The sequence below is a fragment of the Lolium perenne genome, chromosome 4 (assembly GCF_019359855.2).
Source record: "Lolium perenne isolate Kyuss_39 chromosome 4, Kyuss_2.0, whole genome shotgun sequence".
In the NCBI taxonomy this organism is placed as follows: domain Eukaryota; kingdom Viridiplantae; phylum Streptophyta; class Magnoliopsida; order Poales; family Poaceae; genus Lolium; species Lolium perenne.
In genome coordinates this window covers 375,831,036-375,848,201 of record NC_067247.2, presented here as the reverse complement: position 1 = coordinate 375,848,201, position 17,166 = coordinate 375,831,036, and the positions used below count along the sequence as shown (strand labels likewise).

Here is a 17,166-nt window from a genome sequence, read left to right as displayed (position 1 = left end):
AGCAGTGTGCGTATTATATAGGGAGAGGGAGGTTTAAATAATTTCATAAAACAACCTTTAACAATTCATATATATTTGGGCAAAATATTTATTCAATGCATATTATAAATATTGTTTCCTTTAATTAGGGTAACATTTAATATGTATCTTTATTCAGTGCATTCTATAAATATTATTGGCCTTTAATTATGGTAAAAATTTAATATATATCCGTGCAAACAATTATTTAATGCATTCCCCATATATTTTAGGACTTTAATTACAGTAAGAATTTAGTATATATTTGCGCAAAATCTTTATTTAATGCATTCTACAAATATTTATTGCAGAAAATATGTTGATCATGTGTGTTAATCCATTAGACCTCTCTTGTACCCAACATTATTGAACCATAAAGAGAAAGACACACTGAATTCCACAAAACAATCAAGCATTCAATAATTCAAGTTAGAGAGGATTATATCCTTACCAGTCAAGCATTTTAAAAATGTTCTACAAACTTCAGTTTACATTCAAGTAAACAACGGTGTCCTAAGTTACCATTAAGAGAGCGAAATAGCAATGGTTGATGTGTCTAAGCACCAAATCTGCTCAGCATTTCACTCGGATTACTTGCAGCCTGAAGTTCGAATGGCGCTTCCTACTGCACTTAGCACTGAAGGAAATTAAACTGTGAGCGTGACTAAAGACCGTCGTCGATGAACACCGGATCTCGGTGGCACATAAGGCAAATCACAACCAATGCAAAGAAGGCAAGAGCCAAAGAGAAGACCAAATCACTTGAAGCAAGAGCCTACTTAGCATGCCTCTAGACTGTATTGGTGAAATAAAAAAAAGGCCCCCATCACAATCGTCCATGAGAGTAACTTATCCCGACGTCTCTTAAACCACAAGTTGAGTTATTAAAAACTTTTGTCTCTAAGTACAAAGGACACGTTTGTAATATATCACTCAGACTCATTTTTTGCGCCTCCATAAATCATCTCTTTTCTCTTACAACCAATCAAGCATTTTAAAAATGTTCTACAAACTTCAGTTATATTTAAGTAAATAACGGTGTCCTAAGTTACCACTGGCACTAAGATACCAAGATAGAAATGGTTGACGTGTCTAAGCACCAAATCGCCTCAGCATTTCACTCGGATTACATGCAGCCGGAAGTTCGAATGGCACTGCCTTCACTCACCACTGAAGCTCATGAAACTGTGAGCGCGACTCAAGGCCGTCGTCGAGGAACAACTGATATGGGTGGTACAGAAGGGAGTTAATAGCATAAAACCACCACTCTGATGGTGAAATTTACCGAACACCGCCACTTTATACGTTCGCGGGACAAAAACCACCACATTTCGCGAAGTTTTTAGCAAAAGTCACTAATCGTGAATTGAACGCGAATTGACAGGGAAATTTGTAAGTCGGGCCCACTAGTCAGGGCTGAGGTGGCAACACCATGCAGTAGCTTGCTGATTTGGACAGAGGACCCACGTGTCAGTCCACATTAAAAATAAATAAAAAACCACAATGGCATAAAATTGGGGAAACTCCTCCCGTGAACACCCGCTGCCGCCGCCGCGCCGGAGTAGTGCCGCCGCCGCCAAGCCGGACCGGCGCCGCCGTGCCGAACCAGCACCGCTGCTGACACCGCCGCCGTGCAATCCCCTGTAGCGCCCGCGCTGCCGTGCCGGGCCAGCGCCGCCGTCGCCCCGCAGCACCCGTGCCGCCATGCTTGACCAGCGCTGCCGCCCCTGCAGCGCCCGCGCCACCGTCCCATCACTCCACGGCCATGCGCTGCCGCCGCACCCCCAAGCTCGCGGCCAAGCGCCGCCGCCGCGCGGCCCGTAATCGCCGATGACCCTGTCGCCCCCTCGCGTTCTGGCCAGGGCTCCCCGATGGGGCTGGGGAGGGAGACGGTCCGGGTTCGGTAGCGGGAAGGCCTGGGAGGAGGGGCGCCCGCGCCGCCGTGCCCTCACTCCACGCGCATGGCGCGACGGCGGTGGCCAAGACGCAATGGGAGGCACGGCCAACAATTTGGGGTTTTTATTTATTCCAATTTTATGCTTTTTGGGATTTTTTATTTTTTAATTTGGACTGACATGTGGGCGCTCTGTCCACATCAGCAAACTACTACATAGTGTGGGAGAATGGGACCCACCTGTCAGTTTCCCTGTAAATTCGCGTTCAATTCGTGTTTACCGCATTCTGTGAAAAACGTCGCAAAATGTGGTTGGTTTTTGTCCCGTGAACGTAAAGTGGTGGTGTTCAGTAAATTTCACCATCAAAGTGGTGGTTTTATGCTATCAACTCTACAGAAGGCAAAACACTACCAGTTCAAAGAAGGCAAGATGCAAAGAGCAGACCAAATCACTTGAAGCAAGAGGTTACTTAGCATGCCTCTAGTCGATATTGGTGAAATAAAAAAGGCCCCCTCACAATTGCGAGTTACTTATCCCTCAGTTTCCGAAGTCTCTGGCAATTCCTATTCCCCGCTCAGTGCGGGATTCGGACGCGGTGGGCCGGCCCATTAGCGCCTAGTATGTACTGGGGTCTTTTTTGTTTCCAGTTTTTTCTCGATTTTCTCAGGTTTCTTTACGGTTTTTGTTGTTTTTTTGTAGTTTTCTTTGGTATACTCATGATGTGACAACTCCATTTGGATCCTTCTGGTGCTCTAGCTTTTTTTCTAAAAAGCTCTACCTTGTGTATAGTATCTTCCATCCATCTCCTGTAACACTTCATCATGAAATACATTTCACGAAAGCATATTGGATCGCTTGGAGCCTTATTGAAATTTGCAAATGTGATATCATCTTTGCACTGCGTGACTAGTTTGCCTTCCTTATTGGTTGCTTTTTTGGTCAATTTTGATCACAGCATGCAATTGTTTAATTGCATTACCTTCTTTCTACTGTACTTTTTTTGTCACTATGCTTCTAATTTCCTGATGGAAGGTTTACTGCTAAGGCAGTTTGGGTGAAAAATCTGAAGAACCTTCGCCAGACATGTTCGGCAGATAACAATCTGTAAACAGTTTTATCTTTTCCTTCTCCCTTTCCCTAATATTAGGCATTTCAAAAAGATGGCATAAACACAAAGTTGGTTAGAGTAAGAGACAGAAGCTTTGCTGGATTGCTGATCCAACTGTTTGATATTGTTACTGTTCTTGTGAACTGCCAAGGAGTCATCCCATGGTATCGTTTCAAATTCAAAACTAATATTGTCGAATGAACATTGTTTGTGAGGCACTGTCATTAGCAGCGAAGCGCCACATCACCGTAAGGATTCACATGCATCATCCAACATTTTGGACCCGACTGCCAATACGCAGGACACTTTCTCCGGGACTAACTGGCATGAACCATGAAGAATTAACATAAAACCTCTAGTAATCACTTACTTGGAAGTTGTCATCACACCAAGTTATAAAATGACCGCAAGAAGAGTACCAAACAATATTTAAAAAACATAATTCATGTTCAACATTTAAGCTCTAGCTAGCACTTTGTTGCTCACATAAATTAAACGCTGCTTCCTCCTGGAGCCCATGATGCAATCCAGAAACCGAATTCCCCAGGATCTTGCTTTGCAAGTTTCTAGCCGTTAAAGATAACAAACATCATCATCACTATCCAGGACCAACTCCATGTGGAAGGAACCCTTCTCCTTGTGCCCGCCCAAGTAGCCACCAGCATTGGGATGCATAAGGTCCTTCGCTCCATGATTGCAAGCAAAACAATGACCTATATATTTAGAATATATTAGCTGCTGATGTCTGACAATGCAGAAGAAAATTTATCTCAAATAGTACCATATAGATAGTTACCACTTACCAGAGTCAGTCTCTTCCAAAGGGGTGCAGTGATAAACATCCCCCTCTCCCTTGCAATTAGGTTTCACCTCAGCAAAGAACATAGTGGGTTCACCATCCGAGAAGCCTCTTTTCACTAGGAAGTTGTAGTGAACATACTCTCTCGGGCATTCAATAACAAGGCTCATCTCTTTCACTTCCATAAACTCTAGTTCGCTAGGCTGAAATCAAATCAGTCAGTACAACACATTCGGCTTCAACCGTGTATGTAATAAAAAAATAACAATTTTGATTCAAATGATAATAATCATACAGGTTACTCCAAATTTCATGAAAGCGGTGATGCCACAAAATTGATTGAGCAGGTAAGTGAGCTATTTCTCTATATCATAGTCAATTCCATTTGAAGTAAAATCGCACATCTAAACTATATACTCCATCTTCAATTCCATCATTGTGTTCTGATTCCGTAGGTAAAATACAAATACAGGGACAAAAGCAACATCAGCCAAATCGAATCAAGTGGATACATGCATCAAATGGCTGTAAAATGTGTGGACCATGAAAGCAAGAAAATATACCCACTACATGAGAAGCCAGCCAGCACCACATATACATACATGCATACGGTACCTGTATATTATTTTGCTTGGCGTACTTTTTGAGCGCTGTGAGCAAGATATTGCGTTGACGCTCCTCTATCCGCTTGGCCCGCTCCTCACGGGGCGGCTGCTTGGGCCTTTTACTGAACTGTGCTTTGGAGGCAGCACTACGGGAAAAATATGCGTCGCCGTGCAGCATTTCTTTGCCGTGTGTCCCCGCACGGCAAAGAAATCTTTGCCGTGCGCACAGATAAAAACGCACGGCAAAGACCTTGGTCACGGGAAAGATAGACACAAGCGCACGACAAAGATACGACTCACGGCAAAGATGGAAGAGGCCGCACGGCAAAGAAAGGTGCACGGCAATGGTCCAACACACCGCACGGCAAAGACTTGGTGCACGGCAAAGGCGTTGGGCATTGCCGTGCCTCATCCTTTGCCGTGCGCGCAGCTGGGTTGCACAGCAAAGCAGCATTTGCCTAGTATTTTTGAAAAAACGCACGGCAAAGAAGCCTTTGCCTAGTGTAAGTGCACGGCAAAGATGTAGAAACTGGATTTTTTCTCATCTCAAAAGGCATGGCATGGTATAGTTATCAACAAACGAACACATAGCTCAGTGGCAAGGTTGCACGCTTTCCCTATTCTGTGTCCTAGGTTCGATTCCCAGACCAGCCAGTTTGGGGCCTTTTTTTAGATAAAACATGTTAGACACACGGCAAAGAAGCGACCTTTGCCGTGCGGCGTCACACGGCAAAGCCTTTGCCGTGCAACGTTGGCGAGTCACACGGCAAAGAAGCCTTTGCCGTCGATAACATTGCCGTGCGATCTTTGCCGTGCGGGGTCGCACGGCAAAGCCTTTGCCGTGCAAATAGGGCTCTTTGCCGTGCAAATAGTTGCACGGCAAAGCCTGTTTTTCCCGTAGTGCAGCAACAAAAGCATCGCAGAGGTCCTGAACAGTAAACTGTAATCGTCGAGGGATGGGATCCTCCCAGGTCTCCAATCCGTCGACATCGTCACGCTCGCCGAGAGCCGGTGAGGATGGTAATGTCGGGATCGACCCAGTCATTGCAAATTTACCTAAACAAACCAGATCGTCGATTAATTGAACCCACGCAATCTGAGAGAGAGAGAGGGAGGGAGAGGGAGAGGGGAAATTGGTGTTACCTGTATGTAATTAATTGACGCGGGAGGGCGTCCGGTGAAGGAAGGGGATTGCCGGCGATCAGATCAACCGCCGACCACTAGGGTACGCAGTTCCTCTCTTCCCCCTAGTTTTCTTCTTATACCTATTATTCTCAGTTTCCCGACCCGTACTAGTTTCTCCTATAAAGGTTGCAAGACTACCCAGCCATCTAGGGGGTCTGAGAGGGGCAAATGCATCTGGTTCGTTCGTTACACTCTGCACAATCCCGCTTTTCACTGCAGCTGTCCGATCGGTGATTTTTTTTCTCACTTGCCGAGCTTCCTACTGAATCGATGACGCCTGGGACCAGCTACGTGCGGGCGCCAACGATCAGAGACAGCCACAGACAATCGTTTGGGTCGTCTTCCGTCTCCCTCCACGAGACGGTGAAAACCTAGATCGGGGCATCCCAATCCGCCCCCCAATCCCCGCCCACCCTCCTCACCAATCCTCGTCTCACCTTCTCCCCAATCGCCGGCCGACTTCTCTCCTCCGCTCCATCCCCACGTGAGGTTGCAGAGGAAACCTAGATCAAGGCATCCCAATCCGCCCCCCAATCCCCGCCCACCCTCCTCACCAATCCTCGTCTCACCTTCTCCCCAATCGCCGGCCGACTTCTCTCCTCCGCTCCATCCCCACGTGAGGTTGCAGAGGGCACTACAAGTGGAGGAGGCCAGCGGCGCGCCGCCTCTCCCCCGAGATCGAGCCGGTCGGGGGCAGGATGAGGTACTGCAGGAGCGCACATAGAGGAGGAGGGTGTCAGCTACACCTTGCCCTCTCCTCTTCCTCGTCCTCTCGTCTTCCTCCCTCCTTGATGTCAACATCCGGCCTCGCAGCTCGCATCCGACCGCACCAAGGTCGATCCCCTTCTCGTCTCCATTCTCCGCCTCGATCTAGAAATTGGGGCGCGAATGAGGCAGGGGCATGCCTTGGCGGAAGGAGGAGGGGCGGCCTACGGGCGGGATCCGGGACAGGGCCGGCCAAACCGTGGTGGGCGGCGTATTTTGAGCGCAGGCGACGGCGACCTTGAGTGGATGGAAGCCTCCCTCTCCTTCGTTCATATCCTCGGCTCTGACTCCCATTAGGACGAGGTAGGTTGTTGCCTCTTTTTATCTTGTCCATAGCTCCTCCTCTTCTCCCCACAGGAATAGTAGGCGAGGAAGGCTGCTCCGTGCTGGCCATGGCCTCTGCCAAGAAAAATCATGGCCATCTCCTTCCTTCCGCTTGGGCTCAAGCCTGATTCTATTATCTGAAATTAATTTCTACTTTGCAACTAGGAGGGGCAAGAGAGGATGAGGTGAAGTTGGGGGAGGAGCTCAGATGTGGTGGGTGAGGATAGCTGAAGCTGGTGTTTGCGTTGGCATGTGGTCAGGACAGTGGCGCCATGAATTCTTGCCAGCAGATTCCTGACCTGCTCGTCTCCCTTGTCATTGGTGAGTAAAGTAGATGATCGTTGCCCACCTCTGCTTATTTGCTCTCTCACGTGTGTAATGTGTCTCATCTGCATACGCTTTTGTTTCTTTTATTTAGAACGCAATTATGGGCATTTCAAAGCAACGATGACAACAAGATGAGGGCCCACACCACTTCCTCAGCCATTGTTGAGCTTCGAGGGAGTACAGTGCCGTCTCCTAGCCTCACCAGGTAAGCTCCTTCTTATGGCTTGTGTCAAGTCTTGTTGGTGGTCGTTGATTGCAATTGTCTTGTGCTGCACAACACGTAGGTAGTCTGGCCTCCCCTTTTCTGACCTCGATCCACAGTTGCAGCGGCCAATTTGACAACTTGCTTGTGAGGAGGGTGGGAGATGGATGTGCAGCCATGGAGGTTGTAGCCTGGCCCTAGTGCTCTCGACGGTGTCTGCTTTTGACATCTTCCTTATCAACTACAGTAGTCTGTAGCCTGCAGGTGCGCTTTTCCTTCTTGTAGGATACTCTTACAATGATTTTCTCTAATTCATATTCATGTTGGAGTTCTCAGGCTAGGAGGAAAAAAGTTTCCTATTGCTGAATTGAAGCATATAATTTTTATGCTAGATTTAAAGTAAATCCTATATTAGATGCTTACTGATATTTGCATCCCCTCTCTTTCCAAATATTCTGTGATGTTGTTCTCGTCGCTTCCATTTAAGTGGTGCTTGATTCTAGGCGGGTGTGTGTGCTTACATCTTGTTTATTTTGAAATAACTAGGCAGCCTCAGGTGGGAGAAGGAACAACATCACGTCGAGAAGGAGGGGCGTCACACAATGTGTTGTGGCCCAAGGATAAATGTGACCAAATTGTTTCTGGTAGGACATGTTCAAACTCATGATAAAAGCGACCAAATTGTCAAAGATGGTGATGTTCGCTTTGTTTTTAGGAGCACATAACTGGTTTGTACGTCTTCTGATCAAAAGCAAGTGGCTTCTTCTGGTTTCCAACGTCTTTCCTTTCCTGGGTTTGCATGTTCGAATGATGGGTTAGTTCATGGCAGGGTTTGTATGTTGCCTGATAAAATTCAAGCGGTTTCTTCTGGTTTCTGTGAATTAATTACTTATGCGGCATTGCTAATCTGGCTACCTGGGAATTAATTATCAACAAAGGTATTTTAGTTTACCCTTTTCTGTATCGTGGATGGTTATCTAAATTTTGTTGGGTGCATGTTCTGTGTACAAAACAAATTGCTTCGGAGGTCATGCTTATTCCTCTGGGCTCTGGCCAATGTGAACCTTTTCATGTTGCAAATCTTCGTGGTTGTGTCATAGGATTATCACCATTTCAATCTATGGATATTTATTTATAGTTAATGATCTTGACTTATACATCTAATTATTAGTAGTCTAGCTCTTTCATATCTCTCTTTTCCTACTCGCTTCTGTCAGGCTTCATGCCTACAGTTTTAAGCTTGCTATGCACAACCTCGGTGTTCGTTGTATGACTGTTTCTCCAACCCATGGTTGCTAACATGGTTTTGTAAGGATCTTATTTTGGTGAGACAGAGGAGTACACATAGGTTGCAGTATAGGTTGTGGATTTATGCTCTTCTCTGATCTTGTACAACAAACAAATGATTTTTTTGTCTTATTTATTTATTTTTGAAACGCATTTTGCAGAACAGTGTTACATCTTATAGAAATATAGTCAGATTGTAGCACTGGTAGTAGCATACTTTTTCAGTCAAGAAGAGATACAATTTAATTGACGAGACAAAAATTGTAGGGCACTTCTATTTTGTTGGCTGCTCTGTTTTTTCTGTGGATAGAAGAGCAAAACTATTCTGTTTCTGAAACTGCTTGTCATTATTTTGCCAAATAGATTTTATTTCCAGAATACTCGAACATTGTAGTAACTTTGTTGAAACTTCACAGGAGGGGACTTCACTAAGAGCGTGATATGCATAGGAGAGCTCTATGTTGCAAATGTTAGCAAATTCCAGAATATATGTAGTTTCTCTGGAGCTACATTCTATGAGCCAATAGAAGTTCCTGATGGTTTCCACAGCCTTGGGCACTACACCCAACAGAATGACCAGCCTTTACAGGGTTTTTTTTTGTTGCAAGGGAAGCGGCTAGCTGTCAGTTGATCAATAGCAAGCCTGCTCTTGTGAAACCATTGGATTACACCCTCGTTTGGACTAATGTTGACTTGTATGAAAATAAGAATAGTGAATGTGGGTGCATTTGGTCGGCATCACCACCGGAGGGTTTATGAAGCCCTTGCCTATGTGGTCACTAGAGGACTAAATAAGCCATGACTGGAAATTGTTCATGTCCTGAATATGAAAAGTTCATACCAAGTTTGGAACACAAGGCCTTCTCAGTTTGGTATTACAGGACGAGGTATAACTGTTGGTACATTCTTCTGTCAAACTAATTCGGATATTAGTGAGGAATTAGGCATTCCCTGCTTGAAGAACTTTGACCTGAATCTGAGAGCCATGTCTAATCTAGACCAGATTCATACACTAATCAAACACTATGGCCCGACTCAAACTTTTCATATCCTTTTTCAGCGACTCGACAGGTTACTTACGATGATAGACTGCCTCATATGATTCAAATTTACTGTTCGGTTTTAAGATATATGTGCTGACATTTTTTATTTTATTTGGCTGCTTTGCAGATGGTGAGCTATGACTTGTAATGTTTGGGTTTGGGTGGCAGGAAATTCTTACGCTGGCTGGGACAACAACAAACGTTGGTGCACGGAGATTTATGGCTATGTTGATGCTATCATGGTTAATATTGGTTAGTATTGGGTTAGCAAGCACCAGTTATGTTGCACGAGAGAAGAGGTGAGGCTCCTATGTTCATTTGCTAGCTGCCGCTCCTTCTCCTGCCCCTCTGTCCCCCTACCTTTCCGAGCTCTACTAGCGACACTATGATTTGATTTTTCATTGAAAAGAGCAGATCCTAAAACAGGTTCTCTTCCATCTTATCTTATGTAGGCCTATCTGAATTATGTGGGGATGCTCCTATGCTTGCCAGGGGTGAAAAGAATGATGTGTTTCTGCCTCATTTTGTCAGCACGACCTCTACGTACGAGACAAGGTTATTTTAGGATGCTATTTGCAGTTACTAGATGAGATGGTTTTTTTGTTCTTTTGTTTATTAGATTCTGCAAAACGACATGTAAAATCATACCATATATATCTTAAGTTCACGCTTTTGATCATGGAATTTAGAAACCAAATCAAAGCGATTATATGCTTATTTACTGCAGATTTAGGTAGAAATGCAGTACAGGTGCACAACCATATACCTATGACATATGGGAAACTAGAAAAGTAGAAACATTCTGCCAGTATCCTCTTGACCTCTTCTTTAAAGTGTCCTAATATAACTTCTAACTAAAAATAGTACAATAAGTGATCTTGGCTTCCATCGTTTTTTCGTCTAACTGTGCCTTTTCTGAATTATCTAATTAATGTTTAAACTGAGCTTTTCCTTCCCTGCAGTATTGTTTTGATATTTCCAGAACATGGCTTCTCCTGATAACTACATGTTTCTGCATTTCAGATCTCCGAGTTTCTTCTTGGGTGCCCTTTTCCACAATGTTGGAGGGAGAATGCATTTTGTTTATATTTCAGGTGTCGTCAGCTATACCAAGCAGCTAGACAATATGTATCCTCCAAAGCTAGTTTTGTCGTTGCAATGGAACATGGAGCTTTGCTCGTACTATTCTGAAAAGCCATAGCTCTGCATTTTAGAAGTGATTGTCTTAACGGGAGTATGGATGAGTTAGAATGGTGACTAGCACTCGTGTGTTGAATATATCACTCCCCTTTATTAGATGCTTTAGTACAGACTACTGATATAAGAGAGATTCAAGTTCTGTCTTTTTGTACCCTTTGTGGGTGACATGGCTAACTATTGTACTCTCTGTCTCTAAAAGGCTGCTCAACTTTGTGTAGATATGGAGGTATATAGACATATTTTAGTTATAGATACATCCGTATCTACAAAAAGTTGAGCACTTTTTTTTTAGGATGGAGGGAGTACAAGATTATTGGTCACTTCTCATTGAAACAAATATAAAAATTCAGAAATTCTGCAGTCTTGATTTCAAGATTTGAAGTGAACTAGCTGTCTTGAAGTGATTCATATAATTGGAACCTGAATTGTGTAAAAACTGAATTGTATAAAAAATTACTTCTCTTAGCAGTCCCCTTTGTTTGTATTAAGATTTTGATTCATATAATTGGAACATATAAAAAATCCGTAGTTTTGAAGTGAATTAGCTGTCTATATGCTTTTTGTGAGAACTATGCCCATGTGCTCAAGATGATAGGATGTGAATCTGCTATATAATTTAAGGTTATATGCTTTAAATTCTTTTGGGGGAAGATGCTGCATCAATCATACAATTCAGGTTTAGAGAGATTAGGAATGAAAATAGAAGGGGCCATACACATACAAGATCACTTGTGCACTCTGTTCCTAGCTTAGATCTGGTGGAGATGCTTAGCTATGATATTATGTTTGTGTTAGGTCATATATATAGCCTGAATGCATGCTTTGTGTTAGGTCATATGTAGCCTGAATGCATGCCTCTTTCCTCTTAAAATGTCTTATTGAACTGAATCCAGGAACACTTCCTTATTTAGTAGGAATTCCTTCCCTTCGCCTACATCTTGTAATTTGTAACTGATGTCCGTTCCATATAATTTGGTGTCCAGGTTAAAATTTGTAGCTGCTTATATTGATAGGGACAGTTCGACACAGCTTGAATGCTATTGTCTGGCATGGTAGCTTTAGTCCTGTTTTCCCCTTCTGCTATTGTTTATCATTAGAGCTGAAAATTGTTTCTCAACCAGAGGAAATACAACTGCGTTGTTCTCTTACATTTTTTAAGGCTTTTATTTCCATGTAGAGATGTATTTTAGCTTACACCGGCCTGACCTTATATATTGCTGCATCTTTTATTTATTGTTACAACTGATATGAGTACCAATTTTGCAAATGGAAACAACTCTATATTGCACGCCATGCCACTATACCAGTATGGCAATAACTGACAGTTATTGGTGTCATCTTCCCTCCTGAAATCAACATTTCCCTATTTGTAGGAGCGTTGGCAGGGTTGCTCACCAATGATCTGGAAGTGTTTTGTTCTCAGTACTTGCATGATAGAGAAAGGAACTGGTTATTCCTAATTCCTAAATGTGCAATTGTAGATCCAAGGTGAGCTCATCCTATTTTGTTCATTAAATCTCAGGTGAAAATTCATCTCCTGTTCATAAACATTCATTTTTATGTAATTATTTGAGTGATCATGAACATTTGGCTTGCTTTGCTACTAGCTATGATTCCGTACATCTATGCATTTAGCTTGCAACAATATAAGCACCTGTCCATTTTGTTGTGGAAGTGCTTGATAATGTACAATTAACTGTGCCAATGACATGCTTATGTGCAAAATATTTTCTATTGGGTATCAACACAAAACATGTAGTCCTTTAGGCTGCTTCCTACTGGTTATCAATAGAAAATCTATAGTTTTTATTTTCTAAATGGGTTATTGGAAAGAGGATACTCCATGTGGTTCTTTGCCCCATTTGTGCTTTGTTCATCAATATGCACCGGAGATGTTTAATATATGTAACTTGCAGAAATTTAATCTCCTATTCTCCTTTGTAGGTCCCTGAGTTGGTTAGTGTTTACAGTATTTTGCTCATGCGTGGCCCATCATAGGAATCAGCGAGCGGTGGCTCAAGCGATACGGGGCTGGGCGAGCGTCGGACGGTGCAGCAGACTGGACATGCGGTAGGAATGGTGGTCAAGACCACGGGTGCAGCTTGGGGAGTGGACCATCTATGAAGCTCGATGGGCCTGCTGCATCTCTGCCTTTCAGAAGTGGCCACCGCCATTGACCCTCCTCTAACGCAGGAGGGTCCTCCTCAAATCATGGGGGAGGGCGGCCGGAGAGTGCAAGCGGAGGTGGGAGGCGCTTGTGGTGTAGTACAAGGTGGGTGCAGCGTTGGGATGTATGGTTCGGGGTATCAACGGAGCACCACTCTGCAAGTGTTCTGTATCTGCGAGCCTGCGATGTCTGTCATTCTACCTCTGTTTCAGGTGAGATGCTCCTGTTATTTTTTTATTCGGGTAGGCAGAATAAGAAAGGTGCTAGCATATTTCATCGTGTTAAAAGTTGGCTCTTGTCCTTACGGATTGTGCAATAATTATTAGTTTCTCTGATGTACCTGAAGTTAAATGGTTTTTCTTGTGCCTGCAGTATATGAAAGCAGCTTCTGGAGTGTTGTTTAGATATGTTATTAAAAAGCACTAGACTATTAGTATGGAGGAACTCATCATGAATATGTTCGCTTCCTGAAAGATTTCTCTTTTATGTATGATTTGTCATCCCCCGCCAAAAAAATGTTAATGGAGGTATCAATGATGCGGATTAGATTTCGCGAACCTCGTCATATAACTCTCTTGAAGTATTGCATTCTTGATGGTGCCAGATTAGTTTAATTTGTCGCTGTAATATATATGGAACTATGGCGGTCACCTCTTTTGAATACTTCGTGTTTTCTTCCTTATTTCTCAGTTGATTTGTCCCTGTGTCAGTGCTTCATCTGGAGGTTCCATGTCTGCAATTTGTGCCTCGGTATTCATGTGTGTTTCTTTCGTTTGGTGCTGCCCTGCTTTACCATATGCTACTTGACTCATATTTCTCTCCTCGCTTCTACTCTTGCGTTTTGCAGAATCTTGGATTTGGTATCCTTGTCCTGGGCTATTGTTCTATGCTCAGCTGCATGTTTTGAGATTTGGTTTGGTAGCATTAGTCTTTTGAGGTTGCAGGCTTGCAGCCGGAACCTTCGCACACTAAATAATTAGGAATTAGGAAATCTGAGAACTGATTCACTGTTGTTTTAGTCAATACACCATTCTTTTTTTGGAAACTTGAAACTAACTAAATTTGGTTTAACCTCATGTTTTTTCAGCTTAGAATTACAAAATCTGTAACATATAAAGGTATAGAATTACAGTTCACAGTATGAAGTGATGTTACAGTTCAGACCTAAGTTCTGTATGAAATGATGTGTTTTCAGCAAGTATTTGTTGCCTGAGAAGGAAAATTATGTGTTGACATGTGACATGCATATGTGGTTTTTCTCAAAGCATGTTTTGAACTTGGCTTAATTTCTTGGGTTCAGGGGTGTGGAGTTGGAAGAAGTTTATTTACTTGCATAATGCTTTTACTAATTTACTCTGACATTACGCTTCAGCTTTACTTTCCCATTTTTCTAATGTTTGATGTGAGCAAGGAACATCGGGTGCAGAGGTGCTTGTCTAATCTTTTTGCATGTGTTGAGCTGCTCCATTGAAGAAATTTAGCTGTAGTTAAATTTGCATTAGGAAAACATTGAAGTGCAAGTAGAGATGCACATGCACAATAGCTGACCAATTTTTTTTTCCTGTGTACAGATGGGTCAGTGATAGCAACCAGCAGCCCATGGTTAGTTGCATAGGAAAAGGTAATGACAAGCACAACACATCTACTTTGCAGCTTGTTTGTGCCGAGTATCGCTTCAGGTTTTTAATTTCATTTGTTGTGATTATCACCCTTGTTTGATTTGCTTAGGCAGGGACATGATCCATCATTGATGCCTCTTTCACCATTGATAGCTGGGTTGAACCTTTTTAGAGGAATAAACAAAACTAATGGAAATTTCTCTTATTTTCCCTTAATGATCCATACTGATATGTGGGAATTGGTAGCATATTTGATTGTTTTTTTCTTAGATCTACCATGAATAAAATGATGTTTTATACCATGGATATATGGCCCTAATCATTTGTGTGATGTATTTGTACATTTATGGTAAGTAGGATGATAGTCCACGAATGATTCAGTAACCGGAAGTTATTTATTCGTTGACACGCATGTAGGTGTTATTATTATTATTTCTGGAATTCTTACATGATCGCCAATTGGTTAGGTTCTAGGTAACTAAGAGGTTGCCTCTATAGTTGAACCATTTAAACTGTTAGCGGTAGAGTTGGGTACCTTGCCGTGTATTATAGTAATTGTGGTATTCTCGACTTTTTCGGCTGGAATTTTGAAAGAACAAATTTTTGTTTTGCAGCTAGGATTTAGTGTTAGTGGATTCCATGGTGGGCTGCAGCCTACAGGTATTCCCATTCTCCCTATCTCAGTTTTCTCTCTATCTTCTACTGTATGTTGAACTGCTTATTAATCACAACACTCCTACCGATCAAGCATTTGTGCGACTTGGTGAAAGAACAACCTCGATTAATTACATCATAAATAGTAGTTTGCGACCCGTAAGTATCTTTATCTTTTCTTCTATTGGATGACTTCCTTCCATATTTTGTTTTTTTGCGCAGCAAGAAATTTGTTAATTTTCTTAGGGTCTTATACTCCTATAAATACATAAAATTGTTAGATTCTCCTGTGTGAAATTGAGCACCGGCGCAGACTCGAGGGATGCGGGGCGACAGATAGTTTTCACATTTACATGGTTTGACAGATAGTTACACCAGTACTTGTGTATAACAGTGTGTTAACAAACTCCATGATATATATACAAATTTATCTAATAGTTCAGCACCTACTAAGGTGGAACCAAACAGTATCTCAGGCTTCAAATAAAAATACTGTCAATGTTTTGTTTTCCTAGACAGACTAACGACTGAAGCAGCTCATACTAAGAAGCTCTCTGGTATAGTTCTCTCAAAGAACTTCCGACTCACTGTTTTGGTTCAACGAGATTACTTTTTAGATAATATAGGAAATTGTCATTTCGCACTCCTTGGTTTCTGAATGGCATTTCACAGGGAGTGAGTGCCATAAATTTCACATGCCAGGGTCAGCACATATCACCCTATTTTATTTCACATGCTGACATAGGCATCCCCAATGGGCCTGCCAAAGATAGTACCCGGGGTTTATTGAAGGCCCACTCACCGAAGAATAAGAAGACTCGGAAGCCCAAGATATTGTTAAGGAAAGCTAGAATTGTAATAGGAAGCATTATTTGTAATCTTGCGGGCGGAGTTAGAAACCTTCCCGGACTCTGTAACTTGTACAATACGAATCCCTCGGCTCCGCCTCCTATATAAGGGGGAGTCGAGGGACAAAGAAAGCATCGATCATTGTTTCTCAAACCCTAGTTTCATATTCGTCGAGTACTTTTCGGCTGAAACCTTCGAGATCTACTTGCCCTCTACATCCAGCTAAACCCTAGTCTACAATCCGTAGGCATTGACAAGTTAATACCTTGTCAATTGGCGCCGTCTGTGGGGTCTAGAGGCGACAAGGAGCTGATCTCGATGGCACGTTCAAGATCGTCGACTTCATCAGTAGCAAGCAACATCATGGAGAGAGGTAAACAGATCGAAACTGGTCTCGTTGATTTTATTCCTCACCCGCCCTCCCGTTTGGATGCATATGCGTATCTGGAGGAGCCCATGAAGATGACGTTTGGAAAGTTCCACTTCCGCGTCGAGAAAGAAGGAGCGTATCGTCTCGAAGTTCCGATCTCGTCGGGATTATCGGTGGTTGGTCCTGATTTTTCAAACTCAGTATCATCCATCGAATCAAACGACAAAGAGATTTCGTCGCCACGCTTCATCGGCAGCAGGGCAAGCGAAAAACTCGCCAAGATCTTCAGCGACATGTCCTTCGAGTCATCTGCGGACTCCTATATAAGCGATGATTCAAGCGACACCGACAGCTTCGACTTCATCGATAAATCCATCTCTATTGGGAAGGTCTTCACCAATCTCTATGATGATGTCACCAAACCAAGCAAAGTGAAAACTCCAAAATATCACCAAGTTTATGCCATTGGAGAAGCAAGTCGCGATCAAGAGGAAACATCAGAGGCTTTCGACGATTTGGGAAACCCCTATGTCGATCCCTCAGATCTAAGGAGAGGTTTGGGCACTAAATATGTCGGGCCCACACCACGTGTCAGAGTTCAACTTCCACAAGCAGCCTGGGATAGAGCTGCGAAAGCTTTGGATGGTTCTGAACCAATGGAGACAACGGCTACGGTCGAAGAACTACAAGCTTATCAATATAGACTCGCCCGAGCTGGGAGAGAATTGGAAAAAAAGACAGCTGCTTTG

The 17,166-nt window shown here is 43.1% G+C and overlaps 2 protein-coding genes across 6 annotated transcripts; one reads left to right on the top strand and one right to left on the bottom strand.

Annotated features, from left to right (window-relative positions):
- Positions 1–3,435: 3,435 nt before the first annotated feature.
- On the bottom strand, positions 3,436–5,716 carry LOC127348047 (uncharacterized). Its single transcript, XM_051374160.2, has 5 exons — positions 5,569–5,716; positions 5,304–5,481; positions 4,436–4,637; positions 3,825–4,023; positions 3,436–3,734 (listed from the first exon to the last, which is right to left on the bottom strand). Exons 2-5 carry the CDS (start codon positions 5,468–5,470, stop codon positions 3,595–3,597), a joined length of 708 nt encoding a protein of 235 aa, XP_051230120.2. The 5' UTR covers positions 5,471–5,481; positions 5,569–5,716; the 3' UTR covers positions 3,436–3,594.
- Positions 5,717–6,162: 446 nt separating this feature from the next.
- Positions 6,163–16,099, top strand: LOC127297138 (uncharacterized). Of its 5 annotated transcripts, XR_007848895.2 has the most exons (14): positions 6,163–6,678; positions 6,865–7,020; positions 7,118–7,231; positions 7,348–7,492; positions 7,775–7,872; positions 7,944–8,166; positions 8,932–9,586; positions 9,686–9,857; positions 10,011–10,113; positions 10,582–10,652; positions 12,132–12,246; positions 12,703–13,137; positions 14,497–14,546; positions 15,159–16,099. XR_007848895.2 is itself a non-coding variant. In XM_071819500.1 (11 exons), the coding sequence occupies exons 7-11, from the start codon at positions 9,839–9,841 to the stop codon at positions 12,830–12,832; spliced, it is 438 nt and encodes a 145-aa protein (XP_071675601.1). In that variant the 5' UTR covers positions 6,163–6,678; positions 6,865–7,020; positions 7,118–7,231; positions 7,348–7,492; positions 7,775–8,166; positions 8,932–9,586; positions 9,686–9,838; the 3' UTR covers positions 12,833–14,479. The 5 variants fall into 5 exon arrangements, 1 of the variants encoding a protein (XP_071675601.1); XR_007848902.2 differs by having other exon boundaries at positions 7,775–8,166; positions 12,757–13,137; XR_007848894.2 differs by having other exon boundaries at positions 7,775–8,166.
- Positions 16,100–17,166: the final 1,067 nt, after the last annotated feature.